Source organism: Lepidochelys kempii, chromosome 7 (assembly GCF_965140285.1).
Source record: "Lepidochelys kempii isolate rLepKem1 chromosome 7, rLepKem1.hap1, whole genome shotgun sequence".
Lineage (NCBI taxonomy): Eukaryota > Metazoa > Chordata > Testudines > Cheloniidae > Lepidochelys > Lepidochelys kempii.
The window spans coordinates 93,506,970-93,525,568 of record NC_136386.1 but is presented as its reverse complement, the minus strand read 5'-3'; the positions used below and the strand labels follow the sequence as shown (position 1 = coordinate 93,525,568).

General features: G+C 44.1%; 1 protein-coding gene across 1 annotated transcript in view; it reads left to right on the top strand.

Annotated features, from left to right (window-relative positions):
• CEP55 (centrosomal protein 55) overlaps window positions 1–18,599 on the top strand; it is a 43,081-nt gene that overhangs the window by 3,312 nt on the left and 21,170 nt on the right. Inside the window, exons 2-3 of the mRNA XM_073353865.1 lie at window positions 423–617; window positions 2,370–2,654. Of these exons, the coding sequence (XP_073209966.1) occupies window positions 435–617; window positions 2,370–2,654 (468 nt within the window). The 5' untranslated portion in view covers window positions 423–434. The remainder of the gene's footprint in view (window positions 1–422; window positions 618–2,369; window positions 2,655–18,599) is intronic.

The window sequence follows — 18,599 nt, the reverse complement described above, 5'->3', positions numbered from 1 at the left end:
AATTAAATGGAAGCTTAATTTGCAGAAGCTGGTGTTTTGGTTCCTCTCTCACTAGGAATGTGTGTGTGTTCAAGCCCTGCCATCAATGATAACCCATATTAAAAATAGCTTATATTAAAAATGCTTTGCAATTCTATAGTACCTTGTATCTGGGAACCTCTATTGAGACCAATGCTGAGACACTGCACAAACGTTTGTGAGGGAGGTAATAGGAAAACCAATTTTGCAAATAGGGAAACTGATTAATTCAGTCTGTGCTGTGCAGGAATAGAACACAATCTGACTTAGTTGTGGATTTTACCCATTAGATCATGCTTTATCAAACTTGAATAAAGACATATTTTTGCTTGGTCTCTGGAATCTTTAATATTTAACACAGGATGGGACTGTTGTATACATGATTCTTTTGTTTGTTTTCACAGAACGCTTGGAGGATGACATCAAAGGCCACCAAAGATATAATTTCTGGCAAGTGGGGATTCAAGTCTAGTAACTCCAAATCTGAGACTGAGTTGGAGAAGTATAAAAGGGAGAATGCAGCCCTCAAAAAGTCAATGGAGGAAATTATTAAAGGGAAAAGCAAAATGACAGATACAGAAAGGAATAGACTTTTAGAGGTAATGTGCACACTTTGACTTTCAGGCTTGTTTCTGTGGTGCCGTAATTGCATAAGATAGCATTTCTCAACAAACAACTATTCTCCTTGTAACTTTAAAATCAGATTTTTAAAATGTAGTGTCCTAATATGGTGCATCCATTCTTAGGTATTTGTCAGTTGTGCCTGCACTAATAAATTCCAGGTTATTTTACAAAGTGGTTAAATACAGAGGCCTGGGGCCAAGGGCCTCAATTAGTAGCCAGTAAGACATGTCCTGTAATGTCTTAATGCTGTTTCAGTATTCTAAAAATGTCAGTAATTGGAGCATTGCCTGGAGAGATCCTTATTTTGGATTATATAAGCACCCTTGGTGAATGAGATGAGAACTCACGGGATAGCATGTCCATACACCTGGTCTGTATTCTTGTGCTCCCATTCACACTCACCTAAGGGGTTGCAGCCTCAACCGCCATAAAATGTCTTTATGCCACCATAGGCAGAGAGCAGGAATTTGAGGATGTCAGTTGCTGCCCTGATGTTCTATTTCAGTTTTATTAACTAGCTTAAATAGCTGTGCGTAGCAAAAATAGCACTTAAGCTAAGTTTTTCTTTCTTGTCTTTTAGTCTTGTGGCTCCATTGAGCCTTTCCCTGCTCCACTCAAGACTTCTTTGCTAACTTGAACTAGAAGAAACAGTCCACCAGCTGCAAGCTGTGTCCCTCCTGCAATGGCACCATGTCTCTGACTGAAATATAATGGGTGTCCTTTTTGTTGTGAAAGAACACAATCCCAATAGGTGCTCTGTGTGTGATCTTCACCAGTTTCACTCTTTGAGTGAGCCAAATTAAATTCCATCTCCTGGACACTCTCTCCACTTCTGCTTCAGGCCTCCAGTGGCTTCATAGTTTCAAGTATCTGGGCTTGAATCTCTGCCTCTAGTGGACAGAAACCTGTACAAAAGTGAAATGATGCACACGTACATATTAAAGGACAGGGTAGAACCCATTACAGTGCTGTTCTAATATTTAATGTCAGTAATCAGTAATGGAAGATACAGTTGAGTGAAGAACAGTTTAAAGCTGAAAGACCAGATTGTCTAGAGACAGGATTTAATGGTCACACTGTCAGCTGTTCTTCACTTACATTTTTTTTGTGGGGTGGTCGTGGTACTACTTGTTTTTGTGTTGGGGTTTTGGCAAGCTAAATTGCCACATGAAAAGGCTCTACTTATTGTGCTTTAGTGGAATTTAAACATAAAAGGAGCTTCTCAGTCTCTCAAGATACTGGATACAGTAGCAGTGATAAGAAATGTGCCAAAGAAAAATGCTTCATCCCCACAGACTCCTGCAGTTCTCATGATATACATGTTTCCAAATTTATATAAATCTGGAAGAATACTTTTTTCAACCTGAATGTCAGTATAGGTACCTACCAAGCCAATGAGATTTTTGTTGCTTATATCATTTCCATGGTTACATCCACTGTAGACTCAATTAGTATGTGTGTGTTCACATTCTGTAATTATATTCTAGCTTGTCTTGAGTGGTAACACTAATATTTTTGAGACTCAAATTATTGCATATGTGATAAATGTTTCAGGTAACCTCTGTAGCATTCTCTAGTTAGAGTAAAACGAATATTCTCAACTGACTAAAAATGGGTCTTTCAACATTCAGAAGTGAGTATCAGTTTGGACTCTTGTGGACTTTCCATCACATTTCTGTGCGGTGATTTTTATTGGCTTATCTATGCTCTTGTTTTGCTCCATGTAGAAAATACTTGCCCTTGAAACTGAAAAGGAAAAATATATCTGTCGACTTGAGGAGAAGGAAAAAGAAATCCAAAGCCTAAAAGACAAGCTTAAAACCAGAAATAAAAGTAGTGATGTCACTTCACTACTTGGTCAACTTGAAGAGAAAACAAAGGAAGCAGAGAGGAGAGAACAACTACTTAATTCCCTGTCAGAAGAGATGGACCGTTTGAAGCATAATTTATCTACAGTTACTGCAAGATGCTCTGAACTCGAAAACCGTGCCAGCACCTTCCAATTATCCCAGGTATGTGTTGAATAATACTCTAATCATTTATAAGCTTACTTTAGAATTCTTTTTTTTGTTAAGCACTGAAATCCACTCTGCAGCAAGATGCACTGATATACTAATTTCCTTTTTCTGAAAGGTCTTATGACAGTACTACAGCGTAAGATATAAAGAGAGACAGTGGCCAGTATGAACACTGTGTATAGCAGTAAATGGAGTAATCCAGCTAGTTACTGTCTGAGGGATTCTCCCCTTTCAAGCAGTTCTTCATGCTGCCATAGCAGCTTAGAAAGGTCCCTATAAACCCCATATCTAGATGGATTGTTCCCCAGCAGTGGCTTTGAGCAAGTCAGCCTACGCTGGCTGACCTGCGAGATCCTTGCCACAAGCGCTGGTGCAGAGTGTGTGGCTGAAGGTATCAGAGAGAGTGAGGGGCTGTGGCTGTTGTGGATGCTGCAACTGCCGGAGCTGAAATTCATAGGGCAGTCAGGGGGGCTGTCATAATTGAGACATGGATCAGGGTCTGTTTGAGCACGCTGGAATCCCAGTGCCACAAAGATGACAGTCACCTTGGCTCCCCTTTCACTGAACTTCTGTAATTTGGGAGAGTAACATAGTAAAATTTCATTCAGTGGGCAAGTTAGTGCTAGAAAGGTAATGGAGGTGTAATTAGATTTGTAAAAATCTACAGAATCATACATTCAGTGATGTCACCCTCTGCAACACTGGCCAGAGGGTGTCATCCTTCTCAGCTGCTCTGGTTGGTGGAAATGTTGATAACACAGTGCTGCCAGAAATGGGTCGAGTTAGGGTTTTTGAATGATTATCCTTCTCCCATGAACACAATGGTACCAAATGTGACAACCCTAGAATAATTATATAGCTATCATTTGCCAATATGTACAATTTATTTATTTGAGAGAGATGTTTAAAAATCAACTTTTTTTGGTAATCCTTGGGAAACTGTCCTTGACATGTAGGCCTGGAAACATTCATTCATTAGATGATTTTGAAGCGCATCGTATTTCACACACAACTGGTGTGATGAGGCCATCCTTCAAGACCTAGCCATGCCCAATAAGGGACAGTAGTTTTGGTTGTGCTTGATCATCTCTGAGCCTTTCCATTGCTTGATGATTTGGCCTCTTGCTAAACGGTATAAATGCAACCTTTGTCAGTGGCAATTTTTCTGTTTATCTGCTTCTTGGAAATGTCCACTCACGTAGGTCTGCAAATGTTGTAATGTTTTCAGATGGTAAGCTCAACATATGACCACCTCCAATACATTTATGACTTCACCAGTAACTGTCTCATCTCTTCAAGCACCTGCCCGCGGGTCTCGAACTGGTTCTCCTGCAGCAGAGACTGACCTGGGCCCCAGCCCTGCCGGCCAGCCGGACTGAGCAACCCCAGCTCAAATTGCTGCATGGTGCAAATTCCAATTAACAGTCCTGACAGATCACTTTAAAAAGTTTCAAACAATCAACCAACTTCATATATTGACATGCGATCCCAAAAGTTGGCTTTGTTGCTGAGTCAACCTCGTCAAATTGCTTCATCCATTCTGTGATACTGCAGCTCTCTATTGTGCACAAAAGGTCACAGAGTAGAATGCACACTGGATGTGTGTAATTGGTATTGCAAGTCCTCTACCCTTTGGGAAATGACTTCAAACCGTTTAATATGCTTTTCAAAAAAGACATCAATTATGTTATGTACTATAACTACGTGCATACCGTTTGCAGATGGATTCCAGTAATTCTGGCTGGATCGTGACATCTTAACCAGTGCCTCATAACTCTTTATAACAAAGTTGATAATCAATACCACTGAACTGCTTCTTTTTTTTTGCTGCTGATGGCAAATCATCCTGAAGCTCCCCTTCCATTTACAGTAATCTGTAACGTTAAAAAAAAAATCAGGTATGTTCTGAGCATTAACAGATAAAACATTACTGTCAGTCGAGGGCTATGATTTAAGTTTGTGAGGGCTGCATGTTGACATGCCTCTGTTTAAAGTATAATTAAACTTTTTTTTAAGACACTTCCTTGAGTCTGTACCTACATAATTATTCTAGGTTTGTCATGTTTGGTACCATTGTATTTGTGGGGGGAAAGGGCTTTTGAATGATGCCCAACTTGACCCATTTCCAATGACATTGTATTATCAATTAATTTCCACAAACTGGAGAAGCTGCTTGCTGGGGAAAGGGGCAGGTGGTTTGGCAAGTCGCACATCCCTACCCCATGCCACTAAGGGTAAAATGATTCTGTAGATTTTTAAAAATCAAATGATAGCTTCTTTATCTTTCTATTATTAATTTGCTCATGGAATTATACATGCTCCCAAGCTGTTAGGGGGCAGCACAATCTCACACTACCTTTTAAAGAAATGCTAATTTAATTCCCCACCTGACCTCACTGTGGTCACAAAAATAAAGCATCTTTGAGCTCCCCTGTCTCTGTGGTCTTACAAATTCTTATTTACTGCTCATGCAATTCTGAGAACTGGCCACCTGTGACATCTGATGTCTTCTGTTAGCACAGAGCATTCATGTACTGTTTGTGAGGTTTACAACAGGCCAGTCCTCTTCACTCTGCATGGTGGGGTAGCATAGCAAATGTACTACAGCTGGATGCTACAGCAATGCATTTCTGAAGAACAAAACTACTACTTATAGTGAACATAGCTGAATGATTAAATGAGGTTAGCTAAGCAGCTGCATCTATTTAATCTAAAGAACAATTCCCAAGGGACCAAACTAGAAATCAATTTATTTGTTTTTTTCAGAGATGAAGTGCTCTAAGAGCTTTGACTTCCTATTCTTAGGGAGGGGAAAATGAATCCCACCTTTTCTAAGTGTAAATCACTTATAGCTCAGGTAGTCTAATATAGGATCTGAAATTGTTTTATCTGCTTGCTTTCTGTGCTGCCATCACCTCCCCTGTGCTTTACAAGTGACTACAGTACTGTAAGAACTACTAGGGCTTAAACATCCATGTTTTATACACTCTAACAGTTCAATCCGTTGGTAAAAATATATTTGAGATGGAGGTGGTGAGGAGAGGAGGAAAATGTGGTAACTATGTCTTAAGGTCCTGCATCCTTTGACTTGCCAAGACAAGAAATGCTTAAGCAGATTCAATAACAATCCCTCTCTGAATCCAAGGCCCTCTCTCACTTCAAAACTCTGTTCACCCTTCCCAGGAGACACAAGTCCTCTCCTTAACCAATTGTTCATAAAACTAGCTATTGCTCCTTCTCTCTTGTACCACTGTCACTCCACTAGGGTTGTGAAAGAAGTCTAGACCTTCCACAATCAATCATTGACTTTATGGGCTTCACATACACAAGGTGCAACCTTCTATCTCAGTCTACTCTCTTCCAGTCAACTCTCTGAGGTTCACTCCATTTTTCAAATTATTCACTCCTTCCTATGTAACTTGTAGGGATAAGTGGTTCATTTTCCCCCTCCTCCAAGAAAAGCCCCACTCTGCTGAAAATCTAACCTTGGCACTAGGGAGATAATGTCTAAGTCTTCCTCCCATCCTGCAGTGTTCATTCCAATGCGGGGCACGCAATCCGCACTTCTGATGAAGCCTCCTAAAGTAACTCCCCTTCTCTCCTCTCCAGCAACACTTAAGGCATGGCTACACTTGCAAACGTAGAGCGTTTTGAGTTAAACCAGACTTCGTAGAGTGCAGTAGGGAACGTGCTGCATTCTGTCCACACTGACAGCTTTAAGCGCACTGGTGTGGCCACATTTGCGGCACTTGCAGTGGCACTGGGAGCGGTGCATTATGGGCAGCTATCCCAGCATGCAAGTGACTGCAACATGCTTTTCAAATGGGGGATGGGGTGGAGTATGACAGGGAGTGTATTGTGTGTATGTGGGGGGAGAAAGTGGGTTTTGGGGGGTGAGAGCATGTCAGCATGCTGTCTTGTAAGTTGAGACAGCAGCAGACACCCCCCACCCCCCACACAAGCATTCCACACTAATGGTTGCTGTCTCGGAGCAGATAAGCAGCTGACTGTCAGAAATGGAGCTTTCAAAGGGCATAGCTGCATTCCTGCAGCAATTCAAAAACAATGACAAGAGTGGCCGCTTGACTTAAGGGGATTATGGGACATTTCCGGAGGCTGATCAGAGTGCAGTAATGCAACCCCTCATTCACACTGACACTTGGGTGTTTCAGCCAAGACGCAGCAAGTGTTAATCTTCTTGCCGAGGTGGAGTACCAGGAGCACTCTAGCCGTGGAGTCAGAGCGCTCTACGTGCCTTGCCAGTGTGGATGGGTAGTGAGCTAGGGCGACCAGGGATGCTTTAATGTGCTCTAACTCGCAAGTGTAGCCAAGCTCTGAATTCTTGTTTTCAAGCCTTACTTCATGTATTAATACTTAACATTTATTTCTTTTCTTCCCAACTTTAGCCATATTCCCTTCACAAACCAACAAAACTGATCCCTCAATTCCAGTAAAACAGTGTGCTTCTGGGTCCCTGGGGGACTTCTTAAAGGTACCCCCTTCCCCAGGTCAGAGTTATGGTGACACAGCAGTCGTCTCTCTCATGGATTTGGGAGACTTAACTCTTGTCTCCACCTTGAAGAGTGGAATTTTTGTGTTAATGTATCCACGTTCAGTTTGAAAACGGTATCCGGGTTGTGATTAATGCTCTGTATTAGGCCTGGTAATTACCTTTGAAAATCTTATGCTGTTGCCTGATTTAGGGTGTTTAATATTAATTTGGATAATATGGGTTTTAGGCTCACCAATTTGTTTGATCAGAAGATAAAAGTTCTTGTCCCAAATCAGGTTCCACAGAATTTACAAAGGGCCTTCGGGTGTATGACAGGAAGCTCACTCTGAGACAGATATAGCCTTAAAGACTTTTTTTATTAAAATAAATGAAGTAGTAATTAAATGGTAAAATAGTCAGTTACAATTGTATTACTGCTATTTAAAAGATACATATGGTATTATGGTAATATATGCTACAAAGCTTCGGTTAATATACTCACACCCTTCCTTGATAACCTTGTGGTGAGAGACACAGGACCAGCCTCGCCTCTAATGGTTCAGGTTTCTCAATTTTTGAGTGAGAGGTTGTCACGGTTCCTCCCCCACTCTGAACTCTAGGGTACAGATGTGGGGACCTGCATGAAAAACCTCCTAAGCTTATCTTTACCAGCTTAGGTCAAAACTTCCCCAAGGTACAAAATATTACCCCCGTTGTCCTTGGACTGGCCGCTACCACCACCAAACTAATACTGGTTACTGGGGAAGAGCTGTTTGGACGCGTCCTTCCCCCCAAAATACTTCCCAAAACCTTGCACCCCACTTCCTGGACAAGGTTTGGTAAAAAGCCTCACCAATTTGCCTAGGTGACTACAGACCCAGACCCTTGGATCTTAAGAACAATGAACAATCCTCCCAACACTTGCACCCCCCCCCCCTTTCCTGGGAAATGTTGGATAAAAAGCCTCACCAATTTGCATAGGTGACCACAGACCCAAACCCTTGGATCTGAGAACAATGGAAAAGCATTCAGTGTTTTACAAGAAGACTTTTAATAAAAAATAGAAGTAAATAGAAATAAAGAAATCCCCCCTGTAAAATCAGGATGGTAGATATCTTACAGGGTAATTAGATTAAAAAACATAGAGAACCCCTCTAGGCAAAACCTTAAGTTACAAAAAAGATACACAGACAGACATAGTTATTCTATTCAGCACAATTCTTTTCTCAGCCATTTAAAGAAATCATAATCTAACACATACCTAGCTAGATTACTTACTAAAAGTTCTAAGACTCCATTCCTGTTCTGTCCCTGGCCAAGACGACTACAGACAGACACAGACCCTTTGTTTCTCTCCCTCCTCCCAGCTTTTGAAAGTATCTTGTCTCCTCATTGGTCATTTTGGTCAGGTGCCAGCGAGGTTACCTTTAGCTTCTTAACCCTTTACAGGTGAGAGGAGCTTTCCCCTGGCCAGGAGGGATTTCAAAGGGGTTTACCCTTCCCTTTATATTTATGACACGCCCCCCAAATCTCAGCTAGGGTGAAACACTGGCTGGGATTTCTTCCTGGAGCTCTAGGAAAACAGAGTTAATAAGACACATGCATCTCTAAATATACTACCAAGTACATAAAGACTAACAATATTTTCCACATCTCAAGGACGATTTTAACCAGTTGATTCTGGGAAACTTTCACGGGAGAGTGCATCAGCCACTTTGTTAGAAGCTCCTGAGATGTGTTGGATGTCGAAATCAAAATCTTGGAGAGCTAAACTCCACCGAAGAAGTTTTTTGTTAGTTTCTTTGATGGTGTGAAGCCACTTTAGTGCAGCATGGTCGGTTTGCAGGTGGAAACGCCGTCCCCAAACATATGGGCGTAGCTTTTCCAGAGCGTAGACAATGGCATAACATTCTTTTTCAGTGACTGACCAGTTGCTTTCCCTCTCAGACAGTTTTTTGCTGAGAAACACTACAGGGTGGAATTCTTGATCAGGTCCTTTCTGCATTAAAACTGCTCCCACACCACGCTCGGATGCATCTGTGGTTACTAGGAACGGTTTGTCAAAGTCTGGGGCCCTTAGTACAGGGTCAGACATGAGTGTCGCTTTAAGCTTGTTAAAGGCCTTCTGACACTTTCCGGTCCACTGAACAGCATTTGGCTGTTTCTTTTTGGTTAGGTCTGTCAGTGGGGCAGCGATTTGGCTGTAGTGCGGTACAAATCGTCTGTAATAACCGGCCAAGCCTAAGAAGGATTGAACCTGTTTCTTTGACTTTGGGACAGGCCACTTTTGGATAGCATCCACTTTGGCCTGTAGGGGGCTGATAGTTCCTTGACCCACCTGGTGTCCAAGGTAAGTCACTCTGTTTAGGCCTATTTGACACTTCTTAGCCTTAACAGTTAGTCCTGCCTCCCTTATGCGCTCAAGGACTTTTTGTAGATGTTCCAGGTGGTCTGCCCAGGAATCCGAAAATATGGCCACATCGTCAAGGTAGGCGACTGCATATTCTCCTAATCCCGCTAGGAGACCATCTACAAGTCTTTGGAAAGTGGCGGGTGCATTTCGCAGCCCGAAAGGGAGTACATTACATTCATACAGCCCGAGATGTGTGATGAAGACTGACCTTTCCTTGGCAGATTCATCTAGCGGTACCTGCCAGTACCCCTTGGTTAAGTCCAAGGTAGAGATGAACTGGGCCCGTCCCAGTTTCTCTAATAGTTCATCAGTGCGTGGCATTGGATAGTTGTCTGGGCGAGTTACAGCATTTAGCTTACGGTAGTCCACGCAAAAACGTATTTCCCCATCTGGTTTGGGAACTAGAACCACTGGAGATGCCCATGCACTTTCAGAGGGGCGGATTACACCCATCTGTAACATATCCTGGATCTCCCGTTCTATAGCAGTTTTAGCTTGAGGAGACACCCGGTAAGGGTGGACCCTAATTGGGTGAGCATTACCTGTGTCAATGGAGTGGTATGCCCGTTCAGTCAGTCCTGGGGTGGCTGAGAACGTTGGCGCGTAGCTAGTGCACAGCTCCTGGATCTGCTGTCGCTGCATACGCCCAAGGGTCATGGAGAGGTTCACCTCTTCCACACCACCAGCACATTTCCCTTCGTAATAGACACCTTCAGGCCACTCAGCATCGTCTCCTCCCTGGGCTGTAAACTGACAAACCTTTAATTCTCTGGAATAAAAGGGCTTTAGAGAATTAATATGATACACCTTAGGCTTTCGGTTGGAGGTGGGGAATGCTATGAGATAATTAACAGCTCCCAGGCGCTCCTGGACTGTGAAGGGCCCTTCCCACGATGCTTCCATTTTATGGGCCTGGAGCGCCTTTAAGACCATGACCTGGTCTCCTACTTTGAAGGAACGCTCTCTGGCATGTTTATCATACCAGGCTTTTTGCTCTTTTTGAGCATCCTGTAAGTTTTCTCTAGCAAGGGCTAAAGAGGTTCGGAGGGTGTTTTGTAGGTTGGTTACAAAGTCCAGAATGTTAGTTCCTGGAGAAGGTGTAAATCCCTCCCATTGCTGCTTCACCAACTGCAATGGCCCCTTAACCTCACGGCCATATACAAGTTCAAATGGGGAAAACCCTAAACTAGGATGTGGTACAGCTCTGTAGGCAAAGAGCAACTGCTGCAATACTAGGTCCCAATCATTGGAGTGCTCATTTACGAATTTACGTATCATGGCCCCCAAAGTTCCATTAAACTTCTCCACCATGCCATTTGTTTGATGATGGTAAGGAGTGGCAACCAAGTGATTTACCCCATGAGCTTCCCAAAGGTTTTTCATAGTTCCTGCCAGGAAATTAGTCCCTGCATCTGTGAGGATGTCGGAGGGCCAACCTACCCTGGCAAAAATGTCTGCTAGTGCCTGGCACACACTTTTAGCCCTGGTGTTGCTTAGAGCTACTGCTTCCGGCCATCGGGTGGCAAAATCCATGAAAGTCAGTATGTACTGCTTTCCTCTGGGTGTCTTTTTCGGAGAAGGACCCAGAATATCCACAGCTACTCGCTGAAATGGAACTTCAATGATGGGGAGTGGCTGGACACGAGCTTTGACCTGGTCTTGGGGTTTTCCCACTCTTTGGCACACCTCACAAGACTGGACATAGGTAGAAACATCCTTGCCCATTCCCTCCCAGTGGAATGATCCCCCCAAACGGTCTTTGGTCCTGTTCACCCCAGCATGGCCACTAGGGTGATCATGGGCTAAGCTCAAGAGCTTGGCCCGGTATTTAGTTGGAACTACCAACTGTCTCTGAGGATGCCAGTCTTCCTGGTGTCCACCAGAAAGAGTTTCCTTGTATAAAAGTCCTCTTTCTACAACAAACCTGGATCGATTAGAAGAGCTGAGAGGCGGTGGGTTGCTCCGTGCCGCCGTCCACGCTCTCTGGAGGCTTTCATCTGCTTCCTGTTCGGTCTGGAACTGTTCCCTTGATGCTGGAGACATCAGTTCCTCATTGGATTGGGGACATAGGCTTGGTCCCTCTGGAAGCGATATAGGGGATGGAGCTGTTTCTGTTGACTGTGAACCGCTCTCCGCTGGTGCACTATGTTGGGATTCAGGCTCCGGCTGAGCCTCTTGTGTAGGGTTATCGGCTGCTGCCAGTTCAGGTTCGGTGGGGCCCTCTGGTGTTGAGGTTGCAAGTACTGGATTCAGTGCTGGCACGGGGTCTGGTGTTGGTTGTTTGGCTGGTTCCGGTTCTGGGACTGGTTCCGTCTGGGTCTCTGGGACTGGATCCACTACTGCTGTTGCAGACATTGGCCTGGGGTCCGGGTCCATCACCTCTGACCGGGCCCTGATAGAAGTTTCCGGAACAGAGCTAGGCCCCACGGCTTGTTTAGCCTGGCTGCGGGTGACCGTTCCCACCCTCTTGGCCTGCTTCACGTGATTGGCCAAGTCTTCCCCCAACAGCATGGGGATGGGATAATCATCATAGACTGCAAAAGTCCACATTCCTGACCAGCCCTTGTACTGGACAGGCAACTTGGCTGTAGGCAAATTGAAAGAGTTGGACTTGAAGGGTTGAATCGTCACTTGGATCTCTGGGTTGATTAAATTGGGGTCCACTAAGGAAGCATGGATAGCTGACACTTGTGCTCTGGTGTCCCTCCACGCGGTGACCTTCTTCCCGCCCACACTCACAGTTTCCCTCCGCTCCAAGGGTATCTGGGAGGTATCTGGGCCTGTGGACCTCTGGTGTGATTCCGGTGCAATGAACTGTAATCTGTTGGGGTTCTTGGGGCAGTTGGCCTTTACATGCCCCAGCTCGTTACATTTAAAACATCGTCCAGCTGACGGGTCACCGGGGCGAGGTGGGTTGCTGGAGAACGGGGTGGTGGGACGATAAGGGGTCTGGAGGGTTCTTTGGGAGGTAGGTGGGGCTTTGGGCGGCCCCCGGTAATAGGGTGTGGTCTGGGGTGGTCCCTTCTGGTCTCCGCTCCAACTGCGACCAGTTTTCTTCTTCTCTGCCACCTCCACCCATCTGGCTCCAATCTCTCCTGCCTCGATTACAGTTTTGGGTTTCCCATCTAGGATGTATCTTTCTATTTCCTCAGGAACACCCTCTAAGAATTGTTCCATTTGCATTAGGAAGGGCAAATTTACTGGAGATTCAACACTTGCTCCTGATATCCAGGCATCCCAATGTTTCACAATGTGGTAGGCATGTCGGGTAAATGACATGTCTGGTTTCCACCTTAGGGCTCGGAACCTCCGACGAGACTGCTCGGGTGTTATCCCCATTCTGACTCTCGCCTTGGATTTAAACAGTTCATACTTGTTCATATGTTCTTTAGGCATTTCAGCTGCCACCTCAGCTAAGGGTCCACTGAGCTGCGGCCTCAGCTCTACCATGTATTGGTCAGTAGAGATGTTGTACCCAAGGCAGGCCCTTTCGAAGTTTTCTAAGAAGGCCTCAGTATCATCACCTGCCTTGTAGGTGGGGAACTTTCTGGGATGGGAAGTGGTACCTGGAGAAGGATTGCTAGGGTTTGTTGGTATATTCTGCTGGGCCTTTATCCTCTCCATCTCCTCCACATGCTTCCTTGCCTCCATTTCCCTCTTGTGGGCAGCCTCCTGTACCTCCTTCTCCAGCCACATGAGTTCTATCTGTCTTTCATGTTCCCTTTGTTTTTCCTCAGCCTGAAATTTGGCTAATTCCAGCTGTAGTCGAGCCGAGGATTTGGCCATTCTAACCTCTCTGTTTTTAACTAACTTTACACCCGAGGTTTAGAAATAAACAAACAAAACTTGGCTGTAAAATTTTGCTGTGCTGGAATAGAATACCTATTCTCTGATAGTGATTGTCAGCCTACAGAAAAAGACAATTCCCTTGTCTCTGCTCTGGGCCCAAATTAAAGCAAAAAACCTCCAACTACTTGGAAACCTGCTTACCCAGCCCAAAGAAAAAAAAAATTTCTTTTCAAACCTGTGCTCCTTGTAAAACCAAAAAAAAAAAAATCAAAATCCTAAAAAAAACCCCTGCCACTTTTGTCTCCAGGCAAATGGGTAGAGCACACACCCCCTATTTACTTTTAGGAAGAAAAGAAAAAAAAAAAAAACCTCTGGGTTGGAAGACTGAATTTCCCTGCAGGAGTTAAGTACCCTGCCTCCAGGCAAAGAAAACCTGCAATTCACAAGATAATCCCCTTTTGTCTCTGCTTGGCCACAAAGCAGAGAGAAACCAAGCTGCTTTCAGTTTCATAGCTGCTTCCTGGACTTCCTAAAAATTCCTTTTTAAAATCTGTATTTCTAGTTCAAAAAATCTCAACTGGATCTCAAAATGATTTCAGGTTAATCCCACCTCTGCCACCATGTCACGGTTCCTCCCCCACTCTGAACTCTAGGGTACAGATGTGGGGACCTGCATGAAAAACCTCCTAAGCTTATCTTTACCAGCTTAGGTCAAAACTTCCCCAAGGTACAAAATATTACCCCCGTTGTCCTTGGACTGGCCGCTACCACCACCAAACTAATACTGGTTACTGGGGAAGAGCTGTTTGGACGCGTCCTTCCCCCCAAAATACTTCCCAAAACCTTGCACCCCACTTCCTGGACAAGGTTTGGTAAAAAGCCTCACCAATTTGCCTAGGTGACTACAGACCCAGACCCTTGGATCTTAAGAACAATGAACAATCCTCCCAACACTTGCACCCCCCCCCTTTCCTGGGAAATGTTGGATAAAAAGCCTCACCAATTTGCATAGGTGACCACAGACCCAAACCCTTGGATCTGAGAACAATGGAAAAGCATTCAGTGTTTTACAAGAAGACTTTTAATAAAAAATAGAAGTAAATAGAAATAAAGAAATCCCCCCTGTAAAATCAGGATGGTAGATATCTTACAGGGTAATTAGATTAAAAAACATAGAGAACCCCTCTAGGCAAAACCTTAAGTTACAAAAAAGATACACAGACAGACATAGTTATTCTATTCAGCACAATTCTTTTCTCAGCCATTTAAAGAAATCATAATCTAACACATACCTAGCTAGATTACTTACTAAAAGTTCTAAGACTCCATTCCTGTTCTGTCCCTGGCCAAGACGACTACAGACAGACACAGACCCTTTGTTTCTCTCCCTCCTCCCAGCTTTTGAAAGTATCTTGTCTCCTCATTGGTCATTTTAGTCAGGTGCCAGCGAGGTTACCTTTAGCTTCTTAACCCTTTACAGGTGAGAGGAGCTTTCCCCTGGCCAGGAGGGATTTCAAAGGGGTTTACCCTTCCCTTTATATTTATGACAGAGGTGCAGCGCTTAGAAAAAGCTAGAGCTAAGAGCTATCAAAGCTAACTTAGTTTACTTAATTAACTTAAATCTATAATTAAAACCTAATAAACACAACTAAGAACAAAAGCTTAGGGAAACCAAGTTTAGCCTAGTCCCCCTGGAATTTAGAAAGTTTAAGAAAAACAAGTACAGCCTACTAATAGTAGTCATTGTCATAAGTAGATTTCTTTAGCAAGGTGGGTCACCTCTTTTATAGGGCACAAGTGGCTGAAATTCTTCCTCCTATGCCCAAACTTCATTCCTCACCCATAAAAATGTTAGGGTACACTTACTCCATAGGCTAGTATGTACATACATTTTAATGGCATTAGATCATTCACACGTTGTTTTTGTTCTCCGGTTCTCCTTGTGGTGTACCTGTTAAGTTTGTGGGTACAGACTTGGAAATCCCCTATGCTATTTTACCATTATCTGTCTGTCTAGGTGAAAGGTCTCAGACGTGTGTGGGTGTTAACTTGCTATCTGGGTCAAAGGTCCCAGATGTAGATATGCTAACTTTGCCTTAGCTCAACATACAGAATGTGGCCTGTAGGTCCCTTGCATTACAGCCAAACTTACTTTAATACAAATCTATAAACCTATTACACACATACGTACAAGCAAACGGGTTACTCCTATAGGCTACAATGCTAAGGGCCAGTTCTTTCTCCTTCCCTTTAGAGTTGTGGATAGCAGGATGCAAGGGTGAGTTGCTTATTACTTTTAGAATGGTTAATAACTATAGTGTGTTCAGATACAAGGAGACTGCCTGCTTTTATAAAGGCATTTGTTTCCATTTCTGTTAGTTCTGCACTTTCTGAAAAGCATGGATACAAAGTAAGAGGGGTGCACGTACACTCAGTTGGCAAAACTTAGCTATAAACATTGTCAGCGTGCTCTTTCTGAGTCTTGGTGGGAATGGGGATAGAAAGACACCCCCCTCCCCCACTCTTGTTCAATAGATGGCACTGATCACCCTAAATTTGCATGGTTTTAGCTGAATAACTTCTAGTAACTTGGCTTGTGCCAGATCCTTAAGAAAGAAAAGACAAATATGAATCCCAACTCTTTATTTCAAAGAAGGAAGCTTTGTTCTGAATAATACACTATCATAAATATCCTGTCTTTCTGATGCAGTACCACTCTGAATTTGCCCCTGAACTTAGTGTGGGCTCCCTAATATTATAAAGCAACATTTCTTAAGCAGGCTGGAGGAAAAGCATTCTACCAGGGCAAGAAAAATCCAGGTTAACTGAACAAAAAGTCAGTTCAGAATAGCCTAAAAATTCAATAACCATTCTAGTAATCTCTTGTCTTCCAAATTTAGTGATGGTATCAAAATCATGTTTCTGAACAGTCTGAAGTCCATAATTAATACCTTGAGTTAGGTCAGTTGGAAATATTCTCAGAAGCTAGTCATGCTGTTACTAGATCTCATTTGATATGTCTGTCAGAGCATGCTATAGAGCACAGGTTAACCGATAAATGTTTGGAATCTTTCCACTGTTTCCCAAGAGAACAGTGCAGTTTCCCTGCCTCTGGGTCACTCACTTGTGGTCCACAAAGCCCCACTCTTTACCCCCATCCTATTTAACCTCCACATGAAGTTATTGGTGGAGGGAAATGTATGTCTACACTGCAGTGTAAGCCTGAGCCCAGGCTTGAGAATAAACCACCCTTCAGTTCTAGACACACACCTCTCTGGCTTGGGCCTAAGGTCCTAGGACACTGCAGGGCTGGAGGGTTTGAGCCCCAGTCAAGCCGGGACCCAGGGTTAGAGCCCTGTTGCTTTGCAATTTAGACGCAGCCCCCCACCTTGGGTTCTTGGAGTTCATTAGAAGTATCCCACAATCCCAGGGGCCAACTTCCTTTGACCTCTCTATCCTAAGAATCTCTAGTCGACTCCAGGGAAACAGAAGCCGCTCCCCTTGGTTTGGTGCAGCAGCTGAGTGAGTCAGTGTTTAACCTTCCCATTGTCTTCTGAACACCAAGCTGCAAAGTCACCATCAGAGAGCCTTCTGTGTTTGCAGTGGAGACTGAACACAAGTCCTTTACAAAGCATGCTGCTTCATGATCACAGGAGCACAGTCGGATTTTGGTAAATCTCTGGTGTGAAACCAGCAAAACAGTGGACTTTAAAATACCAGTGGTGACCACACATACCAACAAATAGCGAAGAAGCTGGCAAAGTTGCAAATTTACCAGACCGGAGACCAGTGCAGGGAGTGGACTAAGCAGCTCACAATGGAGTATTGGAAAACCAGGAACCAGAACCACACCTTGAGCAACTCGCCAACATCATGCCCAATTCATGATGGGTTTGAGTGGGTGCTGGGCACTGTGCTGACCACCGAGCCAATGGTGGTGCATGATGACCTGGTCAACCAGGATGGTGCCCTGCCGGCCCCAGAATCCAGCATGGGGACAGATGGGGGGCAGCAGCAGGTGTCAAGTGAGGACAGTGAAGTGACTCTGTTGCTGAAACCGATCCCAGAGGAGGCTTTGAGCTGCAACAGCGTATCCTGGGATCATACTCAGAGAAGCTGTTTGATTCCTCCTTCTTCTCCTCCCCTCCCTCTCCCCCCGGAGAAACAGCCTGCTATGGAAGCCTGTATCAGACACAGAAGGGACAGAAGATGCTCCTGAGCCTGGTAAGTTTCTGGTTCCATTTTAATGTTTAATACGGTAATGGGAGAGTTTTCTGTTCTATGAACCAATGCAAAAACTATTGGAAGCCCCAGTTAATAACATCTGACTGCTAAGGGCAGGTAATATGCCACCAGCAGCTGGGCTTCCCCACCTCCCACCATGTGGAGTTCAAAATAGCAACAGGGAAATGCAAACAATAAAAATGCCTTCAAAGTGAACCTCTATCTGAAAGCAGTTTTCCTAAGGCATTCCTGTTTCTTAAAAATAATAGCCTTAATTGCCACACCTGTAATCACTCAGTGAAAACAGTGAACTGGTGGGTGAGTGGAAATGTGTTCCATTTACAAATCTAGTCCATTTCACTTTAAGGTAGGTATGTGGACATGTCATGCAGTCCGCAAGTGACACAACCATTTGTGCCAAATTCAACTAGTGTTTGAAATTTTGTCCAGAAATGTGGCGGGGATGGTCAAGGAGGATGGCTGTGGAGTTCTGCGTGTTTTGCATACAGCCATGTGGAAGTTAATGAATCATCCTATTGATTCCCTCATGGATTCTGACGCAATCCTGGGTGCTGATAGCTGCACAGGTTTCCTGATGCAGGAACTCCAGATAGGTAGTCGTATTGCGGGGAAGGATGTATTTTACAGGGCCATCTCAGTAGCTGACCTGCCCATTCCACTCATATAGTGACTGAACAGCACATCAATGGTGGAATGCTTTGCTTGCATACAGGTTTCCCATCAGCAGCTTGGAATAACCTCTCCCTTTGCCAGTTGGGCACCACAAAACCTGTTACGTCCTCCAAAATGTGGAGGGTTGGAAATGATAGCAAAAGCTTTTGTAGCATGGCCATTGATGGCACCTTTTGTCTCTCTCCCCTCTCCACACCCCAGGAGTTCTGCAATTTTTTTAGAAAACAAAAAACAGCTTTGGATTTTTAATTTACCATTGTCTCTCTGCTTTTCACTGAGATTAACCAGGCTGTGTCCATGGGAGCTCTGTGGTCTGGCATATCTCTCT